This window comes from Macaca mulatta, chromosome 8 (genome assembly GCF_049350105.2).
Source record: "Macaca mulatta isolate MMU2019108-1 chromosome 8, T2T-MMU8v2.0, whole genome shotgun sequence".
Taxonomy (NCBI): Eukaryota; Metazoa; Chordata; class Mammalia; order Primates; family Cercopithecidae; genus Macaca; species Macaca mulatta.
In genome coordinates this window covers 92,220,171-92,231,497 of record NC_133413.1, presented here as the reverse complement: position 1 = coordinate 92,231,497, position 11,327 = coordinate 92,220,171, and the positions used below count along the sequence as shown (strand labels likewise).

Sequence of the window (11,327 nt, the reverse complement as noted above, 5' to 3'; positions counted from 1 at the left end):
AGCAACACCTCATCCATTCAGCTTTTGTTAAGAGATTGCAGCAATTCAATCACATTGTCAAACTCTACTTCTACTTCTTGTTTTCTTGCCATTTCCACCACATCTACAAGTATAAGATCATGAATTGCAGATCACAATAACAGACGTAATCATAATGAAAAAGTTTGAAATATTGAGAGGATCACCAGACTGTGACACAGATACACAAAGTAAATGCATACTATTAGAAAAATGGCTCTGGTAGGCCCTGCATGGTGGCTCACACCTGTAATCCCAGCACCTTGGGAGGCCGAGGTGGGTGGATCGCTTGAGGTCAGGAGTTCAAGACCAACCTGGCCAACATGGTGAAACCCCGTCACTACTAAAAATACAAAAATTAGCTGGGCGTGGTGATGGGCACCTGTAATCCCAGATATTGGGGAGGCTGAGGCAGGAGAATCACTTGAACCTGGGAGGCGGAGGTTTCAGTGAGCCGAGACTGTGCCACTGCACTCCAGCTGGGGTGACAAAGCAAAAAAGACTGCATTTGATTTAATCTGATGCAACATAAAATGGAGCGCCATAAAATGTGCTATGCTTGCACTTATATGCAAAGTAGTGTAGCAGATGCTAATTTAGTAGATAATAAGTGTGCTTATGTTCCAGTAACCCTTTTATCAGAAAGTATAACACTTAAATATATCCCTAGATACCAATAAGTTTTAATGACAACTAATACCGTAATGTTTATCACAATTGCTTGCACATACAAGAAGATCAACACATGGTCATGCAGTTGACTAAAACTATGCCAGAAAAATAATAACAAGGTTGAGAAGTGGGGAAGTAAGGCTGACAGGACTTGAGTTAAACCTAAGGAGAATGAAGAAGTCCTATCAATGATTAGATAGTAAAAAGGCAAGGCAGTCTGGATGGAAGGACTCATTAATATTAGCAGGCTTACTGGTGGTAAGTTAGGTGTGGTCCCAGATAGTGGAGCAAACTTGTCTGGTGGAGACAGGAGCTAGCATCCTTAGTACTGGGACTGGTGCCTGCAGCAGGAGCCATCTCCTAAAGAGAACAAGGTGTGGGAGAAAGAAAAGACTCAGTTTCTAGTGCTCTATTTCTAAATTACTCAGCAGACAACTTTCTCAGGCTTTCTATTAGGGTTTTCAGTTGAGGATGCTTACAAAAATTTTAAAGATTCACTCTCCCCACTCCACTCTAGCATCTTTCCACCTGCTTGCAGACAAAATTTTAAGTAGGAAATCCACAAAGAGAGTAAAAGTGTTTTAAATTTACGTAAATAGTGGAAATAACAATATAATACAAATGGGTTCTAGTTTAAAAAATCAGGCAGCAAATGCTAGGGAACTTCAAAGAGTTCATGGAAAAACTGAAAGATAAAAATAGGCCAGGGCTGGGCACAGTGGCTCAAGCCTGTAATCCCAGCACTTTGGGAGGCTAAGGTGGGTGAATCACTTGAGGTCAGGAGTTGAAGACCAGCCTGGCCAATGTGGTGAAACCCCATCTCTACTAAAAAGACAAAAAACTAGCCAGGTATGGTGGTGCACGCCTGTAATCCCAGCTACCTGGGAGGCTGAGACAAGAGAATCACATGAACCCGGGAAGTGGAGGTTGCAGTGAGCTGAGATCATACCATTGCACCCCAGCCTGGGTGACAGAGCAAGACTTCGTCTCGAAAAAAAAAAAAAAAAAAGCCAAGTGTGGTGGCTCACACCTGTAATCCTGAAACTTTGGGAGGCCAAGGCAACAGGATCACTGGAGCCCAGGAGGTCGAGGCTACAATGAGCCATGATCTTGCCACTGTACTCCAACCTGGGCAATAAAGTGAGACCCTTTCTCAAAAAAGAAAACAGATAAAAATACAAAACATAAACTTTATTTTTCAGCATAAGCTCCATCGAGTTTAAGACACTTTTGTAAGCAATGATACCATCCAATTAGTCCATTCCACAATAAATGATGGTCCTGGATATTTAATCATATTATTGCAGTCTTTTTATTAACTAAAGAAAAATGGGTGCCCCTTTGAAGTTATTTTTTTTAAAGATTAGGAAACAAGAAGTCAGAAGAAGCCAAATTAGAACTCTAAAGTGGATGTCTAATGATTTACCGTCAAAATTCAAAATTGCCCTTGTTTGATGAGAGGAATAAGCAGGAGCATTGTCCTAGTGGAGAAGCAATCTCTGGTGAAGCTTACCTGGGCATTTTTCTGCTAAAACTTTGCCTGTTTCTAAACACTCTCATAATTTTTTTTTTCTTTTTGTAGAGGTAGGTTTTGCTATGTTGCCCAGACTGGTCTTGAACTCCTGGCCTCAGTGGATCCTCCTGCCTTGGCCTCCAAAAATGCTGAGACTACAGGCATAAGCTACTGTACCCAGCCTCAAAACACCATTATAATAAGCAGGTTATTGTTATTTGGCTCTCCAGAAAGTCAACAAGAAAAATGCTTTGAGCATCCCAAAAAACAGTTGCTACGACCTTTGCTTTTGACTGTCCAGTCCACTTTTATTTTGACTGGACCGCTTCCACTTCTTGGTAGCTATTGCTCTGTTTGTGCTTTATCTTCAGGATTATTTTGGTAAAGCCATGTTTCATCTGCTGTTACAGTTCTTGGAAGAAATCCTTCAGGATCTTGATCCCACTTGTTTAAAATTTTTATTGAAAGGCAACTGAAATTTTAAGTAGAAAACCCACAGAGAGAACAAAAATACTCTTGTCTGTAGCTGATCTGGGTGCAATAGTTTCAGTACTCATCACGTGGAAAGTTTGCTCAAGTTTAATTTTTCTGTCAACATTGTGTAAGCTGAACCAACTGAGACATCTATGGTGTTGGATATTGTATTAGTCCATTCTCGCACTGCTATAAAGAACTACCTGAGGTCGGGCACAGTGGCTCATACCTGTAATCCCAGCACTTTGGGAGGCCAAGGCGGGTGGATCACCTGAGGTCAGGAGTTCGAGACAAAGCTAGCCAACATGGTGACACCCCGTATCTGCTAAAAATACAAAACCTTCCTGGGCGTGGTGGCAAACGCCTGTAATCCCAGGTACTCACGAGGCTTAGGCAGGAGAATCACTTGAACCTGGGAGGCAGAGGGTGCAGTGAACCGCGACAGCGCCACTGCACTCCAGTCTGGGCGACAAGAGCAAAACTCGGTCAGAAAAAAAAAAGAATTACCTGAGAGTGGGTATTGTATAAAGAAAAGAAGCTTGATTCACAGTTCCACAAGCTGTACAGGAAGCATGTCTGTGAGCCTCAGGAAACTTAAAATCATGGCAGAAGGGGAAGAAAGCACATCTTCACATGGCCAGCAGGAGACAGCATGTGAAAAGGGAGGTGCTACACACTTTCAAACACCAGATCTCATGAGAACGCTATCATGGGACAGCACTAGGGTGATGGTGCTAAACCATCAGAAACCATGCACATGATCCAGTCTCCTCCCTAGATGTCCCTCCTCCAACACTTCCTCTCATTACACTTCTACACGAGATTTGGGTGGGGACACAGAGACAAACCATATTAGATATTGTCTGTGCTATAATCGCTGGTTCTCTTCAATGAGGGCACAAACAAGATTAATTTTTTCTTCACAAATTGCTGTGAATGGTCTGCTGCTGTTGGCTTCATCTTCAACATTGTCTCGTCTCTTAAAATGAGTTATCCATTTGTAAACTGCAGATCTCCTTGGGATATTGTCCTCATAACCTTTACGTGAAGCATCAGTGATTTCACCATTCTTCCACCCAAACCTCACCATAAATTCGATGTGTGTTCTTGTTTCAATTTTATCAGAATTCATGTTTCTCTGATAAAAGAGCTCTTTTCTAAATGTCTTATCTTTGTTAGTGTCCCTCACTAGATCCTGTTGAGACATGTTATAAAAAGTCAGTTTATTCTGGTGCAAAAAAAATTTGAAATTCACACTTTTTTATAACACATATTTTCCTTGAAAATTTTGAAGAACCCTTATATAGATGAATGATAGATTATCAAAGTTTTCCTAAATTTGTCAGGCTTTATTCTTCACAGTTTTCAAATGAAAGGGCTTGGAGAAACCAAAGAACTAAAAGGGTTGCAGATAGAGTCCTGAAGGGAAAGAAAAATTGATATACTCACATCTTCGACCTGGGCAACAAAAGTTATGAGTCAAGATATTTGGTCACATAACCGTAAAGATAAATTAGGTTTTATGACATTTTTGTTTTTTGTTTTGTTTTTGTCATTTTAAAATAGGGACGTTTTAACTGAAATATCAATGAACAGTCACATTCCCTATTCTCACCATTGGTACAGTGGATCTTGTTTTTCTTAATGTGGTACATATTAATAAAATTTATGAGATCTAAGGTCTATTGCATTTGAAAGATTAACCAACATAAACGGTATACTTTTATAAAACTCGTTAAAATGACAAAAACAGTTTCACATTTTTGAAAAACAAAATGATCTAAAATACTTAATATGAACTGGCATTACCTTGAACACATTGCATCATGATTACATGAAAGAGCTGCTGAAACGGTCATGTGTTTGGAGACTACTACATCTGTAAGCTTAATAGTAAACAGTTGTTTGGTTGGTTGGTTGGTTTGCTGCTTAGCATCAGGACACCCACTCCTTGTGTGGGAAATGTACAATTGTGTGAGTCTATGGGTTGAAACCCAAAAAGCCTGATGCTTTTTCTCATTCCTGGCAACCGAGGGATATGACCAAATTGGGTCAATTGAATGCCCTTGCCCCTAACTGAACAGAGACTAGTGTTACAAAGAAGGAATAAGAGATTGGAATCAATGCCAGTGTCTTTCCATTGCCCCATTGCGTCAGGGTCCAAGTATCCAGGAGCTGTGGTCCCTTAACCAGCCTGTACCTTTGGCCATGGCACCAGCTACCTACTTTCCCTATGTTCCCAAGTGATCTGGTAACCATTCAGGAAATTATTTTCCTACTTAAGTATACAAAAATCAGTGTCAGCTTTTGCTTGACAGATTCAATCATCCTTCAGAGATGTAGGAAAACTATTAGCAGCCAAGGGATGCTGCCAAGGCCAGTGTCTGGACTCTGCAGTTTTCTAACTTGTGATATTGGGTCACCCCACTAAGTTCCAGGAGAGCAGCAACTGCATCTGGCTTAATCATTATGGGGTGGCCAGCTCCCAACTCCATGCCCTAGGCAAACAGACATTCAGTGAGTATTTATTTGACTTTGACTTGATTGAAGAAAATAGTAACACTTGAACTCTAGGTGTCCTCAGTATCTATTACAGATTTCTTGATCCTGACTGCTTTAAAAAAAATTTTTTTTTTCTAAACAAGAAAACTAACGAATGATGACCCTAAGCTTTAAATTCAAGTAAATAGAGGGCTGGTTTTTTTGTTGTTTGTTTTTTTATTTGTTTGTTTTGTTTTGTTTTGTTGCATAAGCAGAAATGAGGAAGTCAAGAGGAAGAGATTAGATTTCTGTTGTGATAAATCGAATCTGCTAAATGCCAGGGCTTTTTAATTGTCTTAATCACAAGTTAAACCAGTTGTGTTGCTGCCTAGATGGCTATATATTTGTTTAAAAGTACAACAGTCCCTCCTACTGGACTTTGATCCTGCAAAAACAACTGTTATCTAACTCACCCTCAGTCTGTCACTGGAACACCTGCATGAAGAATGTTCTTTCATTTTTTAAAAAAGATTTTGCATATATGATTTATGTCAGCTTTCAAAATGATTAGAAAACTTTTTATTGTTCTACTTTTGCTGCTTGTGACTATAGAAGAAGCAAGGATGTCATCTCTCAGTTTTCTGAATATAGAGAAGACGGAAATACTATTTTTCACAAAGACTGAAGAAACCATCATTGTAAGTTCAAGATACGAAGATAAACAGCCTAATTCCAGCCACCTCTTTGTGAAAATAGAAGATCCTAAAATACTACAAATGGTGAATGTGACCAAGAAGATCTCATCAGATGCTACAGACTTTACCATAAATCTGGTGACAGATGAAGAAGGAGAAACAAATGTGACTATTCAACTCTGGGATTCTGAAGGTAGGCAAGAAAGACTCATTGAAGAAATCAAGAATGTGAAAGTCAAAGTGCTCAAACAAAAGGACAGTCTTCTCCAGGCATCAATGCCTATTGATAGAAATATCCTAATGCTTATATTACCACTAATACTATTGAATAAGTGTGCATTTGGTTGCAAGATTGAATTACAGGTGTTTCAAACAGTATGGAAGAGACCTTTGCCAGTAATTCTTGGGGCAGTTACACAGTTTTTTCTGATGCCATTTTGTGGATTTCTTTTGTCTCAGATTGTGGCATTGCGTGAGGCGCAAGCTTTTGGAGTTGTAATGACCTGCACGTGTCCAGGAGGGGGTGGGGGCTATCTCTTTGCTCTGCTTCTAGATGGAGATTTCACATTGGCCATTTTGATGACTTGCACATCAACATTTTTGGCTTTGATCATGATGCCTGTCAATTCTTATATATACAGTAAGATATTAGGGTTGTCAGGTACATTCCATATTCCTGTTTCTAAAATTGTGTCAACACTCCTTTTCATACTTGTACCGGTATCAATTGGAATAGTCATCAAGCGTAGAATACCTGAAAAAGCAAGCTTCTTAGAGAGAATAATTAGACCTCTGAGTTTTATTTTAATGTTTGTAGGAATTTATTTAACTTTCGCAGTGGGATTAATGTTCTTAAAAACAGATAACCTAGAGGTGATTCTATTGGGTCTCTTAGTTCCTGCTTTGGGTTTGCTGTTTGGGTACTCCTTTGCTAAAGTTTGTATGCTGCCTCTTCCTGTTTGTAAAACTGTTGCTATCGAAAGTGGGATGTTAAATAGTTTCTTAGCCCTTGCCATTATTCAGCTGTCTTTTCCACAGTCCAAGGCCAATTTAGCTTCTGTGGCTCCTTTTACAGTAGCCATGTGTTCTGGATGTGAAATGTTACTGATCATTCTAGTTTACAAGGCTAAGAAAAGATGTATCTTTTTCTTACAAGATAAAAGGAAAAGAAATTCCCTAATCTAACAATTAAAGCATTACTGAATTCCTACTCTGGGTAGGGCACTGTGGGAGAGTAAAAGAATAACTACAATGATACCTGCTCTTAAGCCACTTATAATCTAATTAAAAATCTGACATTAGGGGTAGAGAATACACACACACACACACATATATGTATATGTGGGTGTATCTATATATATATACACACACATACACACACACACACACACATATCCGTACATGCTAAGTACTCAATGAGTGGTGGAAATTATAACACAAAAGTTCAGAGGAAGGAGACAACTTTTTTTTTTTTTTGAGACAGAGTCTCGCTCTGTCGCCCAGGCTGGGGTGCAGTGGCACGATCTCGGCTCACTGCAAGCTCTGCCCCCCAGGTTCACACCATTCTCCTGCCTCAGCCTCCCATGAAGCTGGGACTACAGGCGCCCGCCACCACGCCCAGCAAATTTTTTTTTTTTTTTTTTTTTTTTTGTAGAGACGGGGTTTCACTGTCTTAGCCAGGATGATCTCGATCTCCTGACCTCGTGATCCGCCCACCTTGGCCTCCCAAAGTGCTGGGATTACAGGCATGAGCCACTGCACCTGGCCGGAAGGAGACAACTTTGCAACTGTGTTGGTTTGAGAATGTTTTGTAGGCTGTGATGTGAATATGATACTTTCAGTGGTCTCCTATATGATCAACGTTAGATTTTAGGAAAATTAATCTGACAGTGAGTAGAGGGTGGAGAGAGAGGCCACAAGCCAATTTAGAAAGGTTTAGGGAAGAAGCAATATAGTGCAAAAAAAAAAAAAAAGTGATAGCACTGAGAATTGAGAAGAGCACTGGCAATTGAATTATAGGCTGTTTCTGTAGGAAATGCATTCACTATAAAGAAAGAAAGAAGACAGAAGAGAAACGAGGTCGAAGAGCTGACCCTGTGTTGCAGGGTAAACAGTAATGCCTTTGGTAGGTTAAGATGGAAGACAGGGGAAAGCTCAGCTCTGAGGGCAGAGATGCCACATTTACTTTAAAACATACTCATTTTGATGTGCTAATGAGAGCTCCAAATAGAAATTTACAAATTCATTCACTGAGTGAGAATTTACCAAATGTCTGCTATATAGGTGTTCCTTCTTTAAATACCTAGGATATATCATAATCACTAAAGAAGTTTTCAGTTGCTCCCTCCAAGAGGGAAGTCTCCTTAGGGAAGGTTGGAAGAGTGAGGAGCTGGACATCATGCCAGGAAGCAGAGTTTGTGTTGCTGTCCCCTCCCGCCCACAACCACCTGGGCACAGCAGATATTCTTAGGTTTAGGAACAATGGCTGCAGATGGGACTGTAGTTTTAAAAACTGCCCCTTTGGGAACTCAAGGGCCATGCATCCTGTACTGAGGTCTCTGCAGCCATGTGAACTACCTTCAGAGCATCAGAGAAAAGATCCTTTAGATTTGTGAGACCAGTTTCCAGCCCTGCTATATTCGAGCCTGAACACTAAGACTTCCCTGTGCATCAGCAGATTTTTACTTCCTTCACTTTCAGTAAGGCATTTGGAAGCAGAACAGCCTCTTCAGACTGAAAAATACTGAGTTACCTGAGAACAAATGTGAAGTAGACGTTGAGGTGAGGCCTCTTGGAAAAACTGGACTTCCTGCTCACCTGACATAGGAAGCTTGAAAAGTTTTAATTTGAAGGGATAAGCTATTTGATATTTAGTTTATTTTACTTCAAACTGTTTATGCTGATTTTAGCAGTTTTTTCAAGTCACTGAAACCGTATTCATTTACATGAACTTAGATGACTGATGACTTTTCTGCCAAAACTTGGGAAATATTAGTTGGTTACGAATGAACACTTGTCAGCATGCAGTTGGCAATATTTTTATTTTAAGAAGATTGGCAATGAAGAACCGAAAAACTAGCCTTGGAAGCCTTTTTTTTTTTTTTTTTTAATTTAAGAAAATTAAAGTATCATTTGATAGGCATCCAAGCCAGATACCTAAAGCATCACTTTTTTTGATTAAAGACGTGTGTTGGTCCTTGTGAGGTGTGAGAATTGAGTCCAGTCCAAATCACTCGTCTCTATGACATTTCATTTGAAACATATTGGTGACATTTTGTCTTTTGATTAAATAAAGAGAAACACTAAAGTGAAAAGCCAAATAACTAACTTACTTTCCTGGTCCAGTTGTAGCTAGGACATCTTATATCTGTGCGATGCTTTTTGCACTATGATGATGTATGTACCACGATGTCACTCTTTCTTTCTTTCTTTTTTGAGATGGAGTTTTCACTTTTGTTACCCAGGCTGTAGTGCAATGGTGCTATCTCAGCTACTTCAACCTCCACCTCCCAGGTTCAAGCGATTCTTCTGCCTCAGCCTCCTGCGTAGCTGGGATTATAGGCACCCACCACCATGCCGGGCTAATTTTTTTATTTCTAGTACAGACAGAGTTTCACCATGTTGACCAGGCTGGTCTTGAACTTCTGACCTCAGGTGATCCACCTGCCTCGGCCTCCCAAAGTTAATGGAATTACAGGCGTGAGCCACTGCACCTGGCCAACTCTTTCAAGAAGAAAAAACATTTTAAGACCATAACTAGTCCTTGTACCTCATATAATGTGATCTGATTGTGCCATATATTCCCAGTGTGTAAACTTTTGTAGGGCCAAAGAAAAAACTTCCCTTTTGTCCTCTGAAGGTTTGCTGAACATCAACCAACAAAGGCAGATAAATAGAAGAAAAGGATTTTATTTCATCATAGTTTTATGTGACTTGGGAGCCTTCAGAATGAAGACCCAAAGGTATAAGGGGGCAGTCCATTTTATGCTTAATTTCAACAATGTATGGACAGCTGTGTAGAATATGGTTGGACAAAGCGGGTATAATCTAATGCTATTAGACGGGGAAATCCAGTAAGACCTGTCTGCTTAGATTCTTCTTGGCCTCTCTCCATAGGACCCTCTTTGGAATGGGGGTCTTATGACCTAAACTCAGACAGGGTGAGTCATATAATTTCTTTGTGGTCAGATTTTACATAGAAACAGGGAGAATGCTACAGTTTTATATATATATATATATATATATATAAAATTTATTTATTTTTTATTTTTTTATTTTTTTTAGATGGAGTCTCGCTCTGTCACCCAGGCTGGAGTGCAGTGGTGTGATCTCGGCTCACTGCAAGCTCCACCTACCGGGTTCATGCCATTCTCCTGCCTCAGCCTCCCGAGTAGCTGGGACTACAGGCGCCCGCCACCACTCCTGGCTAATTTTTTTGTATTTTTAGTAGAGATGGTGTTCCACCATATTAGCCAGGATGGTCTCCATCTCCTGACTTCGTGGTCCACCCATCTCGGCCTCCTAAAGTGCTGGGATTACAGGCGTGAGCCACCTTGCCCGGCCTAGAGTAGTATTTTAACGTTTTATGGCTGGCTTTATAAAAAAGGGATCCTGATTTCTGGGACCTGATGTGAGAAAGAGGAATTCTAGTTTCTGTGACTAGTCTAGGGAAGAATGTGGGACCAGAGATAGGAGAGCAAAAGGAGTCAGAAAAATTTTTGCTTCTAAGGCTGCTTCTGATGCCTTTATTGTGGGGTATCATTTTCTGAACCCCAAAACTTTGAACTCAGTGTTTCACTCTCTGCTCTTGCTGTGTGACCTGAGGACGAATCACTTAACTACCCTGAGCCTCAGTTTCCTCATCTGTCTGACAAAGCTAATCATACCTTTTTCAAGAAACTGTTAAAACTTTAAGGAAAATAATGCATATAAAAACACAATTCGGCCAGGCGTAGTTGCTCACGCCTATAATCTTTGGGAGGCCGAGGCAGGCGGATCACTTGAGTCCAGGAGTTTGAGACCAGCTTGAGCAACATGGTGAAACCCTGTCTCTACAAAAGAAACAAAAATCAAGCGGGCGTTGTGGCAGGCGTCTGTAATCCCAGCTATTCAGGAGGCTGAGGCATGAGAATCGCTTGAAACCGCGAGGCGGACGTTGCAGTGAGCCGAGATCGCACCATTGCACTCCAACCAGGGCGACAAAAGTGAAATTCCGTCTCAAAAAAACAAAAAAACACCACACAATTGATTGAAGCATAGTAAGTCCTCAATAAATAGTATGTAAGAAAATTATCAATAATTGGGCAGATGGTCCTGGTGATCAGTTATTTTTATTATTATTTTTTAATCTAGTATAGGTTTACCAGCTTTAGGTTAGCACCTAAAAACTGCACAATCGGAATCATATCTGCAATCTGGGTTTTGTCAAAATAGTACTATAGAGTAAATGGGAGAAAGAAGAAAGCAAGCTAAAT

At 40.3% G+C, this 11,327-nt stretch overlaps 1 protein-coding gene across 1 annotated transcript; it reads left to right on the top strand.

Annotated features, from left to right (window-relative positions):
* The first annotated feature begins 5,578 nt into the window (after window positions 1-5,578).
* Window positions 5,579-7,182, top strand: SLC10A5 (solute carrier family 10 member 5). The gene has a single exon (XM_015145616.3). It carries the CDS (start codon window positions 5,707-5,709, stop codon window positions 7,036-7,038), a length of 1,332 nt encoding a protein of 443 aa, XP_015001102.1. The 5' UTR covers window positions 5,579-5,706; the 3' UTR covers window positions 7,039-7,182.
* The last annotated feature ends 4,145 nt before the right edge of the window (window positions 7,183-11,327 follow it).

Bases quoted from the DNA above. Each gene is read 5' to 3' on its own strand.
- SLC10A5 (XM_015145616.3), top strand. From the start codon at position 5,707: ATGTCAGCTTTCAAAATGATTAGAAAACTTTTTATTGTTCTACTTTTG.